Consider the following 18,627-nt stretch of genomic DNA (forward strand, 5'->3'; position numbering starts at 1 on the left):
TGGAGGTTGAGCTCCATTAATGTAAAGCACAGCACCCTGTTACACAGTTACACACAAGATGTGGACCTGAACACTTAGGTGGGCCTCTGCACATGCTCAAAGGAAGAGACATATGATTGTGCTATTTCACTTTCAAACTCACCATCCACACTTAAAACATTTCTTTCTATTGGCAAAGACAGCAGGAGCCATTTACATACAACATAAACAAACACTGTGAAGACAGCTCTGAGGAAAAAAAACAACAAAACCAGGTACTTCAAAATTTTGAGCTATAAGGAAAGCTTTTGCTGCTCACACATTCATATATTTAGGAGAGTAACTTTGTATCTCCTTTTTAAAGAAGACAGTTAGTCTGGAACCATAGTTTTGTTCCAGGCAAACAACTTTTGCCAAATTCTTCTCTAAAAAATGACTTGCAGAACTTAAATCAAGTTTTTAAAAATCTTAACTTTATTTAAGGGTAATTTAAGTAGCTCTTGAGGTCCTTACCATCATACAATTCAGAAAACAGTGAATTTACTCTATTACTCTGTATTTGGGGTCACAGACTATTTTCACCTAAATACTATTTTGCATACAGGGTATATTTTTTCATCAAAAATCACAGAATCACAGAATAGTATGAGTTGGAAAGGATCCACAGGGGTCACCAAGTCCAACTCTTACATGAATGGCCTGTATGGATATAATATATTTTTAAAAAGGAATTATTAGTATTTTGACATCAGATTTATTGATACTTGCTAAATGTTTCCTTTGCTACAGAAACAAAACAAATTTTTATTTTATATTTTTCAGCTATTTATTTTGCTGTTCAAATGTAGCAGACAAATAAATAGGCTTGTAGCATGGGTGTTACTCTTAGACTGTTTAAAAAAAAATCCCCCCTTTTTAAAATTTTTCTTACTTGCATAGGGCAACTGACTATTAGGTTTCTTGATAATGAAGATAGTCATCTAAAAGGTACAACCCTAATTAACAGAAATTACCACTCACCAGCAACAGAGGCAGATTAGTCCATCCTAAATCTAAAAACAACACTCAAGAAGTCAGTGTGTATGGTTTCAAGACCTCTTTCTCATAATTAAAGTAGGCCAATTTATGTGCCTTTTCATGACTACTCCCTGCTGGCCTCATCTCTTTATCAATGTGACCTACCTTTACTAATCCCTGAATTCAGATGTTAGGCATCCAGTGTGCTATAGCCAAGATCTGTAATACCATGATGGCCATCAAGAGCAAAGGGGTCTGAGCATCACCCACATTTGTGTGTTAGCACAGCTAATCCAGTATTTAGGGCCAGCAATGCTGCCCATGCAACATGGCCTTTTCTTCTACCTGATCCCTTGGCAGACGTCTTACTACTCTGCCCTTTCTTCTAGCAGCAAGAAACTGTACCATTTTGACCTTTTCTCTTTCCTCTACTATTCAACAGAAAATGATAGGAGAAAACAACTTTACGACATTCTGTTGCACATATATTTCCTCCAGTGAGAAGAGAAAAATAATTAGTATGTTTGATCCAGGCCACCTGCTGAGAAAGCTTTCAGAAAAACACAGTCCAGTATCTACACCATTCACAAGTAATAGAATCACTGGAGACTGAAAAATGACATCATGAATAAATTAGTATTTTCCTACCAGTTAATCTACAAAAATACAAATTTAAAACAATAAGTGTTTCTTTGAAGACAAAATCAACAGTGACATATCAGTAGCATAACACTGTAACAGAAGCTGCCCCATTAGCTTAAATTCTTTGCTCCCCTTTCACAGATAGCTTTTGTTTTTCTTTGTTAAAGGAAGAAAGGAATCAACACAATACTCGCTGAACTAATTTCACAGCACATTACAACCAGATGTATTTAATCATTGTGTGAAAACCTAGCAAGATGCCCTGTCTTGCCTATTTGATCTGCAAAAACTATTTAAATTGTAAGTTTTAGTTCTCCTGCTTATGAGTACATTTCTACTTACCATCAAAGGCAATCTAACACCTGAGTTGCTAATAACTGGCTAAGATATATAAATGATAGGTGCATGTGAGTATACGTATGTCTGCTTGACCCAGTTATGAACTACTGTTCATACAAATTATCCTCAGTGCTAGATAATCTGTTCTGTCACCTTTAGTTTGCACTGCAGCTGTTTCATCTCTAAATCAATGTTCTTTGAAGGAGCTGGTGTGGCTTTACTCTTGCCAGCAGTTTGAGACAGGTGTTCCCTCAACTTTAATTTTCCTTGTAAATCTTCCTTCTCCTGTTGCCACTTGGCCAGGTTGGAGGTCAACATCTGTTTTACAAACAGAAAAAACAATCACAGTTTCATCCTAATAATATTTCTGCTTGATCATATGAGATGCTTCTCCATTTCAAAATTCAAGAGGAATGAAACAGTATATATTATCTGTAATTACATTGCATAGTTGTTGGTTGAATTCTCTAGTACAGGCAAAGATCAAACCCAGAAGGAAAAAGAAGTCAACTAACATTAAAAACAAGTAATTTTTTTTAAAGGCAAAATAATTCAATTTTGACTAAATGGATTTGCTGGTTTTACCATGACAAGCAAAAATCATCATAAAAAAACCTGTAACAGTGGTTACTGTTGAAACCTGTTTAGCTAGAGCCTCTCTGGGATTCATCAATTATTTCTACACAGACCATAAAGAAATACCAAGTTGTCTCAGACACCAATGCATATTAAAGGTGGTTAAATGTCAAATCTGTTCTAATGGTGACCACTGTAAGCTCACCTGAATTGCTGTGTTGACAACTGCTATAAAACATACACCCTTCTCTTGGCTTTTGTTTTGATATTTGTAGGGCTTGTAGAGGTTAAAGCAAAGTGGACCAGCTGCACTAAATACCTTCTGGTTGGCTGGTCTTTACTTGTGTGTTATTTCATCCCTCTCACATATATGCACCATAGCCAGAGAACCACATATTCCATAACCTTGATTCTAGTGCTGAAGTACTTAAGTGCTAAAAGACAAGTTGGAGCAGGACAGGATAACAGATGTTAGTTGTTTATTCCACTGGGTAGGTCTTACCACCCTATACTGCAGCCAAAATGCTTCTCATTTAGCAACATAAATGCTAAGTCCAATTAGCAGACAAGCCTTGTTAGGGATTTAGTTCAAATAAATATCGTGAAAACAAACTCTCAGTCTTGTTGCACTTGATTGACAACCAACAAGACTTAATAAATCTTTGCACCAATATATTTCACAAAACTCCTTATAGAGCTAATGTTTTAAGTAATTGTTTAATTTAAATAATGTTGAATGTTGTTCTGCAAAAAGGGAACTGAAATAATCTCCATGCTAGTGGTTAGCTTTCACAAAACTGTAGTCAGCTGGAAGCCAACAATGGCCCAACAATTCTCTGGTCCTTAAAAGGGTAACTACAGTACTATCTTATTATTCCAAGGAATACTGTAATACAGTAATTTAACAAAAGGAACAATTGTACAAAATCAAAACCCTTCTTTTGTGAAGAATTCTGATCAGATATCAGAGAAGATACGACAGCCTGAAAAGACTAAAAGTGTGTTTGATTGTATGCTGGTACAAAAAAAAAATGGTGAAAGAAAGCTCAAGATAGTATTCTATTTCCAAGTAGCTTACTATTAAATTAAAAAATTAGATTTTATACTGTTTAATGGTATTCGAAAAGAACTTTTCATATATATGTATTTACATACACGTACTCTCCCTGGTAATGCTGATAATCTGAAGATCACATATATCCAAATAAAAGAAAAACTACTTATAGTCACATTTATTCCTATTAAGAATGACAAGAGAATGCTTGTAGATTCTGCATTACCTTAAAAAAACCCCACAAGTATGAGAAACTGTATTTAAAGTTAAAACTCTTAACAGCATTTCTTTTGCATTCATTAAGCAAATTTATTAAAATCAATGGGCATTTTACATATGTATCTGAGTTAAGCACTGTTCTTAGTAAAGGGGTTAATCTTGCCATTTCCTTCCGTGTCTGCTTTCATTATCGAAAAAGAAATAAATAGTGTTAATATATTTCCTAATCGACGATTCTTTAGTATAATATACTATTCCCATAATTCATACATTCTCAGAGAAAAAGACAAAATGAAGGCTACTTCAATAAGCAAAACCAGTAGTAGTACAGAAAGACATAGTATAGAAAATATAAGGATTAAGTTAATTTGTCAAGTATAACCAATATTTCTACATGCAGAATTTCATGATTCAGTGTCTCTATAATAAATTATTCATAAAAAGAAAAGCAAGAAGAAAAAAATCATAGCTAGATCAATATCTCTGTTTAAAACTAGAAATGGCCCCATATCTGCTCAAGAGAGCTTGTGACTCTCAGAAGTTTCTTTGGCTACTGCTGCTGCCAATATGCATCAGTTCTAAAATTTCCTGATTGGACTGGCCACATTCTCAAAAATTATAGCAGATATATTGAAAAACTAAAAGGCCTTCACGGGATAGGCACTAAAGAGGACAGTTGGTTGTAGAATTTACTTATGGAGATAGAAAAAAAGAATTTAAAATAAGAATCTACATAAATTCAGAAACAGTATCAGAATGACAAGCATGAAGTGAAAGTAACATATGTATGAGGCAAAAACCCTCAACTTGCAAAAGCAGAGAGACATGCAATTGCAATCAGAGGTATCAAGAATGTTGTCTCTTAATACTTCTGTTGACAATGTAAATGTGCTACAGCACTGATAATTATACTCCCTTACTCTTCTATTCACAATATATTGAATGGTCGTGTGAAAATCCTTTTATCAATCCATGTGCAATGTGAAAAACAACCCCCATGCCCTAGCAAAATATTTATGACTAAAATATATTCTTTGCATTTACTTACTTAAGAAGCAAGTTCATTACCCTGCTGTTACTCACCACTTGCTACATTTTAGGTCAAGCCTTTTTTTTTTTTTTTTTTTTTTTTTTTTTTTTATCTAGACACAGTGGAAGTTTTGTGTGTGTGCTACCATGCATGCAAATCTTAAGTGACAGAGTAAAAAGAATTTACTCCAGGGGAAGAGGTCACCAGGATGAAAGGCAGAATCTTAAACACCAGCTAGACCAGATGTTGATTAAGGCAGGCTACTGCTGTTCCTCTGCAATGTAGAGGCCTTTGTCTGCTGCACCTCCTCCAGAGTGTTTTGGCTTAACAGATGTTTATATGCTCAATATTTTAACATCCATCTATCTTAATCTCCTTGCTCCTGGTATACCCATGACACTCTGTTCTGTTGTTCACAAAGGAGTAAGTGATGAAATCACGGTTTTTATGTAGTCAGTGTAAAACTTCCATTGACTCAGCAAGGCTTTTTACCATAAATGCTCTCTCCAAAAGATAGCTATGTGGAAGGCCAAATGGATTAACATAGGAAGTTCCTGGAATGGCCTATTGCTCCTTGGCATCACAACCACCCTGTGAGGGACTTTGAGCTCAGTTTACAGCAGTCACCCTCCTACTGCAACTGGCATGTATGAAAATAACATTTATGTTGGTAGTGGCTGATACTCCTGTAACACAACCCCATACATTTATATTTGCAAAATACATTATGTAGAAAATATTTCTAGGCAAAATTATAAAACAGGATGTAAATTAGGTATTCTTGAAACCCTTTTTAAGCAATGACATAACCTCATTTTACTACTGATTTTGTAATCCAAATATAACTAATATACTCAGATGTGTAAAAATCCTATGTGCTATGAAGCTTACGATCCTAAAATCCTGGCAGATGAAAACATTGCAACAACTGTAAGAAAACTGAGGTTAACACACTTCTTTTCTCTAAGAACTCTTGCTACAGTAGGTAATAAAATACCTACTGTATTTATTTATTACCTATTACAGTAGGTAATAAAATATCTGCTATATGCATAGATCCTATACCAGGTTCTATATTAAAATTTCACACTCTTTCTATGAAAGTTTTAAAGAGAACTCTGTTTTTTTCACAGTTTTAGCTTGATCATGAAAACTATCAAAATAAGAAGCACTTGTTGTACACATAAAACAAGAAAGAACTTTTCAAATCAAACTTGGAGGCACAGAGTTAGGTATTTATGATTTTACCCACTCTATTAAGTGGTATTATAACATAATGATAAACATATTTACAATATCCAAGACAAATTTATTGTGTCAACTCCATTAGGCTGGCCTTTTTTTTGTTCTCTTGAATCAAAACTTTTCTCTGCCTGAAGAAAAAAAAAGCTAAAATTAATAAAGATGGTATGTAGCTATCTGAAAATATGAAAAGATATATACCAGACTAAAAAGCTAACTGTGCTGCATACTTAATGTGATCATATAGAGAAAAGGCAAATAAGTCCAAATCCTCAATCAAAGTTCTTCTCATGAAAGTGCTCTAAGTGGTTGATTACTTAGTATTCTAGACATGAAGACAAAATATCAAACAGAAGTCTCTGATGATTTAATATCCTAACCCTAAACTGAAACAAAGATACCCCCCAAGCAAGACAAACTTCTAAAATGTAGAACTTATTTGTCATCTGCTGTCCTCAAATTTTGTAAAATCTACCAAATCACTTAGTTGCAATTTTTTTTCCAGCAAAACACAGTTATCAGCAGCTGACTATTTCACAAAATGTCAAATAAATGAAGGTAATATAGAGGACTTTTTGCCTGTGCTTTAGCTAGTTGTTAGACTTCAGTAGCCTTTAGAGACCATTAAGTACCCTTTGGCTAATTGGCCAATGGTAGATTAATCCTCTTTTTATTCTAGCAGCACTATTTTAACACCCTTTGCACTCTGTCAGTGTACTATCTGAATGACAAAATAATATTGTGCATGAATAATAAGCAGAAAAGTTAAATTAACATTTCATGTTTCAGATGCCATACCTATGTGTCAGGGAAAAGAACCCTCTTTTAAAGCCACTGACATTCAACTTTTTTAAACAATCTCGTGTTGACATCTTACTGAAGTGAATCTTCCTAATTATTGCTAATAGTCTATCAACGATAAAAAACACCTTTTCTTGAAGTGCAGTTGTCTGGTATGGATGAACACAGCTCCAAAGTGCATAGTAAAGACAGGCATGACACTTGAGGTGTGCTACATTATTATGAGGTCATACTAAATATGGTTTGCAATGAACAAAGCAGCTTTTAAGGATGTTTAAGGCACAGAAAATGTCAATCTCTCATGAAGTGTTTAAATTAGTTCCCAGAAGAGAAATACAGACATCAGCCTTCAGAAAAGAGGTATATTTCTCATCTCAAGTATTTTACTAAAGAAAAACATTTGTCCTATTGATAATGGTAACAGAATTGCACTTCATCTGCTTTGTAAAAGCAATGTTTCCATTGCTGTTATCTACAGAATGGCCCTTTCATCAACACAAATTATAAATTCAGCTATTATTGGGAAAACAGTTGTAATCACTAACAAAAACTCCTGTCAAAGACTCTGTCTTAACCATGTGCTATTACTGATCAATCATTTATAAAGGGTTATTTACTGTATAGCACTTCATAAACAAAGCCTTTACTTGTAATTTTAATTCAGCTATTTTATAGTTAACTTACAGCTAAATTTATTCTACAACATATAAAAACCTAGCATTGCAACATCTGGCAATGGCAACTTACTAAATAATAAAAAAAAAAATCCATAAAATCAGTCCAGATTGGTACTTTTTAAATTTTGTCTTTCTCTTTTTGTAAATAATAATAATAATATTAATATCACAAAGATAAAGACCAGAATACATAAATCTACTCTAGAGAAATATACAACACTCATGTATGAAGGAATTGGAGTAATATATTCTGGGCCCAATTCTCCAAGAAATCATCTGCTCCTCTAAACAACAGACAAGTCTGAGTACAGAACCGTGCATTGTGCAAACAGATAGTGATCATTCAAATAAACTATAGAAAATAAGAAAAAACTTAGTAATAATTTAAGTAACAGTTTTTAAGATTATGAAAATGTTTCCGAAACATGTCATCTGTACAATGATTACATCATTCAGAGGTAAAGGTTCTAACCTGCAGCAATTCTATTTTAGCCTTCATTTTCTATCACTTTAATTTCATGTCTCTGTACAAGTAAACATTGCTGTATCCCACACCTAATTTCTGTATGTATTAAGAAAACTACACTGCTTTCATACTAAAGCAGCACTCTATCTCTCTGTGCAAACTGCAAAGGAGTATAAGGACTATTAACTATTTATTTAACATTACTTATATAAGTAGTTTCATTATGATCAATTATATGATCACAACTATGTGATTTATTTTTGTAGTGATTGCTAGCATGTACAGATATGCAGTATATTGCCTCCAAGGCCCTAACATTTCCAGATAAAAAATACAGAACTTGAAAAATTAATATTTCTTAAAAATAAAAATATTCAGTATCACACTATATTATGCTATATCTTAGATATTTAGTTTAAATTATTTGAAGCATTAATATCTACCAGGCTCAACACAGTACACGAGAATGTTTTACTACAAATAAATTAAAAATGACAATATAACCAGAGACATTTCACACTTTGTCCCATCTGAAAATACCTCAACATTATAGCAAGCCAGTTGAGAAGATATGGTTGAAGCCCAAACCCAATGTTTTCATGTACCCACCACTGCTATTTAAATAAATGCTAGTTAAGTTGGGTATTCCAACATCTACAATGCCTCTGCACATTAACTATTGCTATATACAAACAAAGACTTCCAGCTGATGCATAAAATTTACCCCAAGATTTCCACGGCTTTGTACTTACTAGGGAATTTTCAATATAAGACATGGAATCCACGTGATCTTTTGTAGTTAGGACCAGGTTTTCCTGCACAATCTTTTTAAGGACTACAGAGTATTTATCAGATTTTCATCGAACACAAGAGTTGGGGCAAACTCAAAAAGCTAGGAATTTAATTTTTCATCTAGGGTCAGGGATAGTGCTTGCCATATTCCCCCTGCTTAATCTTAACACATCTAAGCACTGCAAATGAACTACTTGCATGAGAGCCAGTCAGGGAATTTCACAATCCCTACAACTCATTACGAATTTAACAGCAGCAATACTAAGTATTCATATGTTTCAGATAACACATACAAATACGCTGCACTAAAACTCATTGGGGGAAAAAATTAATAATGCTTCCATCTGTTTTCTGTATAACTCACATAAAATAGAGAGAAACCAAAATGAAAATGCTATTTTAAATACTGTTTTAAAACTTTCTTTTGATTTACCCACTTAGTTCCAAAGCATACAGCTCTATGGCTTTAAAAATTAAAGTTATTTTTAAGAGAATATGTAAGCAAAAAAAGAAACAAAACAGCTGAAAAAATGGTGAAATATTAATTTAACCTCTCCTCATTTCCATCTGTTTTAGAGAGTGAACCATTTTCAACTGAAATATTTCTGCATCTCAAATATAAGTGGGCAGGAAATCTGTGCTTGTAGGGAAAGCTGTTCCATCTCCCACACTCCTCTTTATATATTATTTTCCTTTTTTTCAGTCTCAGATTTTCAACTGTTAAAGAGCATTCTCTTCCATTTTACTTCGAGGAGGTGATAGAACTGTTTTAAGATAAAAATTACTAAAATGTAGGTTATAGTTATTGTCAGAAGATGGTTACAATATTCAAGGAATAAAATTTATAAAGATGGTTCTATGCTTAATTTTATATAATTATTTAAGAATTTCATTTATAACTGTTTCAAATATCAACAGAAGATGAAAAAATGTCCTCAGAAGGTTGTTGTTGTTTTGTTTTGTTTTTTTTTTAATGTCGACAGCTGTGTAAAAGCAAAACATTTTAAATATGAACTGTATTAAAAAAACATAAGTAATGGAAAAATTCTGTGTTGTCACAGAGCAGGAGAAATATAAAAATAAACAACAAAGAGTTGGGAAAAAAATGTTAAGCACCTGGAATTTTCCTAATCACATAAAGGTGATATTATACAAATATTCATTTATTATTTACATCTCTACCTAAGAAAATCAAAACATCCTGCTAGCCACTTCTGAGAGGTATAAGAAAGCTGATGACAGACATTGTGGGGAAGATGCAAAGACAGGAATATTTTTCAAAACAATGAACTGCATTTAAGAATTACCACTACAATGTACTGCATATAAATTAAGGTGGTAATTCATCCCTGGATTCTTGTAAATGAACCCCCACAGTCTTATCTTTAATTTGTAATTTATGTTATCATTGGAACTCTTGCTAAAATTACAGGCATAAATGAACAGTTTAGGGTAAAATACCCCTTGCATTACTTATTAAATACCTGAAGAGACCATCACAAGAAAAAGCCATGTTTTCAGTCTAATGTATAAAGTGAAATATACTTTCTCTTTATCATTATTATCATCAATATTATGACTCACTTGGGCAATTATTTATTTTACCATACATGAACAATATGAGGACAACACTGTATTTGCACCTAATCCCTGTAATTCTACATCCCATCTTGAACCAGACCTACAGCTGCTGTTCCTTAGTATTTCCCTCATTCTCTCCTGCTTCAAGAAGATAAGAATATAAACAAAATCATACCTTTCTCTTTGGTGTACATAATACTCTAAACACCACAGGACCACATTTGAATCTGCAAAGGAACTGAAAATTGTGGACAGTTTGGCCACCAAAAGTAAATCTTTTTCCAGTGCCTGTGAATCTTGTGAGACATGCTATGGCTAGTCACACAGTCACACACTGCTGAGAAAGGAACTGAAGCTCTTGGTGCATTAAGCATCAAAGGTAGCATGGAGTGATGCAAAATAAACCTGAACATGACGCAAGCTACAGGAACAGTCCATGATTACCTTATTAATTCCCAATTAAGCTTTAGGAGAGCAAATCAGACTGTGTAAAGCATTAGCAAGAAAGTACATTCTTCCACCTCCTCTAGCAGCAGCTTAGTCCATGAGTTTCAGGCACTTCACATGGTGACAAATCTGAAAAACTCCTCCCATTATGTTACAGAGACAGTACACTGGTAGGGATTCCAAAGAATCCTGTAAAACAGCACTCATTGTCTGCAACTGGGGGGGGAGGGGCTGTCTAAGGCATAGAAAAATTAGAACAACCCCAAGGAGGTTATGCTGTAGAGAAATTTTTTTAAAAAGGAATCTCAGGTGTAGTTTCCTGTCTCAGAAGTAGTCTTAGTTGTAAAACTTTTCTACTGTTGTTGAAGATGCCTTAGCTCTTGACTCCTATTCGTTTATGACTAGATAGAGAGAAAAAAAAAAAAAAAAGAGCTACAAAGATATCTCAGTGTGAGATAGGTAAGAAAATATGGTCGAACAGGAAACCAGTGCTTTGCAGAAGACCTAACAGTTCTGAACTGGTGAAGTTGAAGATTCCTCTTCTGAAATCCAGAGGAGTTCAGAAGAACTCTAGCATATGTTTATTTCTGACATTGTTCCCTGAAGGCCAATATGTGGGAGCTATTGTTACGGTTCTGCTTTCTGATCACCGATAAACCTTACTAGAAACCAAGCAGTAATAAGCTGCATGGAGGAAAAGGAGAACTTTGTGTCCAAGGAGTAAAGGTTTCCAAGGAGCTGCTAGCTCCACAGTTCAAACTCTTCAGTATTAAGATGTGCTAGTGGTTTACCAAAAAAAACAGCTTTCCACTTGAGAATAAATAGACAATTTCTGAATACTTTGGTTTAACTGCAGAGAAGATTCTCCTGGCAGCCTTCCGCAATTCTTTAGTGCCCTCGGAGAAAAAATTTGACTTATACATATATATATGGCCTTTCCCAAAAAATTAAATCCATTCTTCTTAAGGGATATAGGAGCACAAATTGACCACTGGTTTTAAATAATCTTTTATGCCTGGGGTGGTGGTATTACACTCCTTCAGTCTTTACCATTATTCTGTTATTTTATGGATTTCATTAATTACAGACATTCAATCTTTTCTCATAGTATGTTCAAAACTTACTAAAATTCTTGTTCCTTTCTTCCAGTATGTTTGTGTGTGGTTTCCATACCAAGATACAATATTGCACAGAGTGCCTTGACACTGCAAAGTAGCACAATAAATGTCCTCTTTAATAAATAATGCCTGACAAGCTGGCAACAGTTCTGCTATGAAGAACAGTAGTTTGACAAGCTGGTGGCCTTCATGCTATGAAATGCCATCACCATGTTCCTAAGAACAGTATTTGTTCAGCCTGTGGATCTATGCAAAATAAACACACATATCCATGAGACAAAAACTCCACAAAAACAAAAACCAATTAAACAAAAAAGTCGCAACTCGACCTGAAATCCAACAAACTAAAATACTGACTTTTCCATACCTTGCTGAGTTTGCATCGCGTATATGTTAAAGGGAGGGATAACAAGTAAAAATAAATGTCTCATGTAGGCAAATATTTTTTCATGACCAACAACTCTTCTACTCTAGGTTTACTATATTTTTATGTACAAACATGGGAAAAACATTTGGAAAAGTAGATAGTAAGAACATTTTAGTGGTCATTCACTAGTGATATTTCAATTAAATCTTGATTTTGTATTGTGGGATTCAAACTAAAGAAACTATCTTTGAGAAATAAAAGAAAATCCTTGTTATATTTGGAAAAACATCCCAAGACTGCCAAACTCAAAACTATCACTTCAATAAAACCTGTTTCTCCTTACTTTAACAAATAACTGATTTTTAAATCAAACATGTAGCTATTTTTTAAAGATTTTAATGTTTCAAATTGAAAACTGTTCACAAATATAAAAATAATTTCTTTTCCTTAATGGCTAACTTTAAAATTGTTACTGCTATAACTGCTTTAGAAAGACAAAATAAAAATTTGGAAGTGCAGCTTTTTGTGTCTTTTTTTATACTTCAAACCAATTTTCTTGATGAGAAGGCACTACATCCATTTGCAGATAACAGCAAGTCTATTGCTGAAACACTACCTATAAAATAACTGGAAAAGGGACATTTGATCCTTTACAAATAGATAAATAGTATATGGAAGTGTGCTTTTTTATTTTATATTTTAGTTTTCAATATTTTTTACATGATATGCTTTTGATACTAGCAAAAATGTGCAGCCTTTTTCAATCATAATTTATAAAGAAAGAAAACATGTAATTATCAGTATTTTGGTGGTTTTATCTGTAGAAAAATCTGTAGAAATTCTTTCTGATCACTATTGCTTACTGAGATCTTAATGACAAACATGAATTGCCACACATCTCTACATGCAAACGGAAGCAAGAAAAGTTAAAATTCTTCAGAAAATCTAAGCAGTTTCTTGGTTGCAGCTGTACAGGAATCATAATTTCACTAGAAACAAAACAAAAATTACAGACTTGCAATGCTTAGATCACTTCCACTGACTTAAAATCTTGTTTCTCCCAAGTGACTTAAAAACCTGAGAAAAACAACAGTATGACTACACTACAGGGTGCTCCTAGTGATAATCATACTTTCTTCAACACCTAATACAAAACATAGACATTGTTTTAACAAATACCACTTGTCTGACCAAGAAGATAGGACGAAGGAATAAGAGAGTCACGTCCAATTCCTCATGGATTCTCAGCTTGGATCCTGGTTTTTGCACAGTTTACCTTATGAACATGATCTGAGTGACATTTCACAAATTCCTGGATAAATGTTGATACACTCTGCCAGCAGAGAGACTGGCTGTGTCATGCACAGATCAATAACAGAACTGTATTTCATCAGCCTCAGAATCAAAAGTGCTTCATCTGGCAAAAGCCATGGCCCTTGAGGATCTGATATATATAAAATGAATACTGTACACAGGATGACTGCTACAAAAGTTGCCAGTGTAAAGACTAGTCCAGAGCTACACAATTGAGTATATGTAAATAAGAAAATATTTATTTGTATATATAAAGAAGTTTTTCTCTCCTATTTATGAAGAATATAGCAAACATCACAAACCAGCAGCTGAATAATAAAAAAGAATTTAAACTTTTATGATTCCTGATGAGGAAATAAACACAGGACAATGCAATATACACAATCTTTGGAGGAATTTATAAGAAAATGAAAGTATGTTTTGAACTGTATACAATAATACCTGTGATAATGGTCTGCAATAAAATACACTCTAAGCTGTAGTACTGCCTTCTTATCAAAATTACATTCATTGAAAACACACTTTTATCTTTTTCAGAGTAATTCCTCAAAGTAGAAATCTTGAAACTGTAAATCATCATATACTACCTGTAGTTTCAGTCCTCAATATAGATTTCCCTAAAAAAACAATTGAAATTTATGTCTCTGACTGCTTAGTTTTACTTGTGATTATCCAACTTTGGTAACAGAACTTGTAAAATTTATATCTTCAAGCATGTGCAGCACCTGTACATTTTTAATTGAAATTACTTTCTATCAGAATACCTTTCCCTCATTTTTCTATAGTAAATTTAGTTTTAATTAGTTTATATTACAAACAATACTTTGAAAAATAAGTATGTTTATTCTTTTGAAGCCAAGCCTTTGACAAAATATCTCAGCTTTAGTCCTTTATCAAGATTTTGACTCAAAACCAAGATTAATCTATCTCTATGCTTCCAACTAAAAGGGAAAGCTTTTTCCTTTAAAAATTTCATTACTGCCTTACTGAAAAACTGCTTCTTTAAGCTCAACCCTACAGGTGGAATATGAAAAAAATATTAAGAAAAAAAATTAAAAAAAATCTTTATCTTTTTATCTTCTGCATTCTTCTTTCCTTATCAAGTTACATATTACCTAATTAAGGAGCTTTAGTCTTCTCTCAGCTCTGCAATTAGCAACATTAAACAGTTGTACAGGTCAACAGTAATCCTAAATTCTGCGTACATTACACCACAAAAGCTATTTTTTCTTTTCCGCGTATCTTCTGCTCAAGACTGCTTCTCTTTAAATGTTCCTATTGCATACTGTGGAATATGCCTTTCCTTCAGGTTACTTCCTTTATTACAGTGTCCATTTTCCACACTCCGTATGTGTATGTCTTGAGTGGTGATATCTTCTTCCCCTGTCTCATAATTTCTCTTCCTTATAACCTGATGTTTGAACGTCATTATAATACTCTTCCTGGGCTTAAGGTACATCCTTATAAAACAGTGGTTTGACATATCTTACATTCATCATCCATGTTTACATCTCTTTTCCACAGCACTACTAAACCCATTTTGGCATTCATTACAAAAATACTGTTGCCCAGCTGTGCTCTATGAAGTACATGCATTTCTTCCATCAGTTCTACAGATAAATGAACAGTGTTATTGAAGTTGAGAACATACCTTCCTATTTATATTTCTCATTAATTCAGCTCAAGCCATTAAACACGTCCTCTCTCTTCCTGTCATTTTTTCAAGCTTCCTACAGAACAGACATATTTTTTTTATTCCCCTAAGAAAGACTCTGCCCACTGCTAACCACAAGCAGCTGATTTCTCTAATTCTTCCTTTTTAGATTAATTGTCCAATATCACTGCAGTTCTCTGACTCCAGCTGGCAATGATCAATTACAGTCACATAGAAAATAGATCTCGTATCTGGTATGATGAGTGCTTAGATATTTTTTCAATCTTCCTTTGCTAGACTGCAGACTCTGCAAGAACATTTCTTTTCCTTACATATTTTAACTTGAGTTACCTGTTAATCTCCTCTCTGAAAATCCCACATTGTTCTCTGCAATGGTATATTTTCGAATCCTTCTCCCAAGTCTTGAAATGCTTTTTACTTGCTTTAATTTCTTTCTTGGATTCTGTGTATTAGAACTGCACAGAGTATTCTAGGAGTAGTCAAATCATGCCAAGGGAAAGAAAACATATTCTCTCTGCTCCTATTGTATAAAATCCAGTTTATACATTCAAGGACTGTACTAGTGTTATTCATGATGACAATGGGAGTTCATAGTCAGCTTGTTACCTACTAGGACTCTCATTTTTCTTTAGAGTCCCAGTTCTCAGGAGACAGCCATTCAGCCTCACTCAATGTGAACTCAAGCTATGTACTGGTTTTCATTATGATGTAATGATTTCCTCATTAAAAACACTGTGAGGTCATAATGATCTATACTTTTCAATCAGACTCTGGTGGATGATTGAAAGCTTAGACTAGTTGTCAATGACTGAAGATACCCTCTTGCACTGGCTTGGATTTTTTCCATTGCCACTAAGTTTAAAAAAAATGAGTGAAAGATTTTACCTCTAAAACAAACTGCAAAAAGAATGCCATTTATTTCATAGTATATCCAGAGAGAATGTATGTGTAAGGTGTAAACCATTATCTTGGGGAAAAAAATAATGTTATCATTCATGTGAAGGATCAACTGAAAAATTAGTTTAATGGTATATGAGATTCTGAGCCAGTGAAAATGATGAAGTGGTACTTATATGCACCAATATAACCCTACAGCATGAATTGAGACATTGAGTCTACACTGTGTTCCATGTAGCAGTAATACCAAGTATGATGAAAATAATTTTTGGAATTTTATTTCCTATTTACATTTCAACAATCAATGACTCTTGCATAGGGGCACACACCAAAAATGAGTGAATGTGCTTATAAAACTTCTGATACTTTCAGGCCACAGAGCCGTTTTTGCAATTCCGTGACCTTGCTTATCCAACTTCTTAGAAAATCCAACTTCTCAAATAAAAGAACTGTCTCTTACCAATTTTCCTAGTATATGCATCTATCTTGCTAACCATACTAAGCATTTTCTTCTGCCAATCTTATGTTCCGTATCTTCACAATGTGGGAAATTTAGGACAGGAGCAAAGGAAAGAAAAATAAGGTAAAAGAAGGTAAGAGAATCAGCTCACTTAATGTTCCTAATATAAAGGAATACAAAATTATCTCCCCAATTTCCTGTGAGTCTTGAAAACTTTTGTAATAACACAATCAGGAAAATTTTATCTAGGCTGGGAAAGAGAGAAAGGAGAGACTGTTAGGTAAGAATTCATCATGAAACAAGTGGAGAGAATTCAAACTTCCAAGGTAGGATATATGGCTGATGGAAACGCAAGGCAGCTACTTCTTGCATGTTATTGTACAGTCTGTCAGAATACTAAAACAGAGAATACTAAAAAAAAATTTGCAGCTAATTCCTCTATTGTTATTCCTTCCCTGAAAGTGCAAAGCACAAAGGAACCTCCCACTACAGAGTGGTCTATATGCAAGACTAGAGCAAATAAAACTTAGTTTTATGACCATAACCACGATGTCTTGAAATTTCATTGAATTCAGTGAGAATAAGCACATGCGTGAAATGATTAGTAAATCACTTTCATACTTAATTGCAGTATTTACTAATAATGAATACTTCATGGGCCACTCTAGTGAACAAGTCTAAGAGTACTGGTCAAGCTGCAACCCAAACTGGTTTTCTGTGATGACCTATTAGAAAACCAGACTTGCAGAACTGAAATATAATCTCTTGGTAACATATGAATAATTATTCCCAAATCAATGACCTTTTTTTGCATGAGCTTTAAGGGTGAATAAATATTCTCTGGCAAAACCATATTATCCATAGAACACTTTACATTGTGGAGAAGGTTCAACAACAGTCAAGCTTTACACTTTAATTAAGCAGATGCCAGTGAATTCAATGAAGACATTCCTGTGATCACAAAAAGAACTCCTATTATGATAGTATTTCTTGAGCCTTTCAAGATCTCAAACTGTATTGTATTCAGGAAATTTTTTGGGGAAAAAAACGCAAATTAAGTTCAGTTTTGATTAGGTTTTTTTTCCTAATAATAACACAGGATTCAATGCTCAAGGAAAGTTTGGTCAAATCACAGGGAAGGTGAGGAAAAACAAGCTACATATCACAAATTGATAACATAAAAATTACAGGATGATATCTTTCAGGGTTTATTTCAATATATGTACAGGTATGTTGTATATTCTATATGTGCATTCTATTACTATCATAGACTATCAGATATAAACATATTAGATATGTGTACTACCTCTGTTTGGCAACATTATAAGAACATGTTAATTCTTTTGATATAGGTTCTTCTAATATAGAAGCATACTTTTTAGGATTTCTAAATGATACACTAATGTAAATTGTACTGATTCTAAGTATATTCTCTGAATTTCATGTAGTATCCACAATTTTTTTTTAATAACACATTTTTCTAGAATTTACCTCTCTCTAAATTATTTCATTTTGACAGGAGTATAAGTCTAGTATAGTTCTAGTTCATGCCAACTGCTCTCTTTAATTTATGAATGAGACTCATTTCCTACATGCAACGTGCTTCAAATGTTGTTCATCAATAATGCAACAGGTCTATTGTAATTTTGCTTCAGAGATCAATATAAATGCAAAAGATATTCTGCTTTAGTTATGTTTTGTAATGACAGCACAGTTTCACGATAAATATATTTTACACTGTAAGAAACTGACTTCAGTATGCTGTAAGTATTCAATGCAGCAAAATACAAAAATAATACAAAAAAGTTCGAGTAGATGCATTTTAAAAGGTCAGTTACACTCATGTTTACCTCTACCAAGTCCTCATTTTATTTCCAATTCAACTTGAGCAGCAATCAGTGGTCAGAGAAAATCTTACAGAGATTTCTCCATTT

General features: G+C 33.6%; 1 protein-coding gene across 8 annotated transcripts in view; it reads right to left on the bottom strand.

Moving 5' to 3' along the window:
* CNTLN (centlein) overlaps positions 1-18,627 on the bottom strand; it is a 185,606-nt gene that overhangs the window by 34,568 nt on the left and 132,411 nt on the right. For 6 of the 8 annotated variants that reach the window (XR_007630627.1, XM_050329959.1, XM_050329957.1 and 3 more), the window contains one exon: positions 2,131-2,295. The exons of the other annotated variants lie outside the window; for them this stretch is intronic. Coding sequence is in view for 5 of the 6 variants with exons in the window: in XM_050329959.1 (XP_050185916.1) it covers positions 2,131-2,295 (165 nt within the window). In the remaining variant the exon portion in view is untranslated. The remainder of the gene's footprint in view (positions 1-2,130; positions 2,296-18,627) is intronic. 8 annotated transcript variants of the gene reach the window in all.

Source organism: Myiozetetes cayanensis, unplaced genomic scaffold, assembly GCF_022539395.1.
Source record: "Myiozetetes cayanensis isolate MyiCay16 unplaced genomic scaffold, myiCay2020 scf4, whole genome shotgun sequence".
Taxonomy (NCBI): Eukaryota; Metazoa; Chordata; class Aves; order Passeriformes; family Tyrannidae; genus Myiozetetes; species Myiozetetes cayanensis.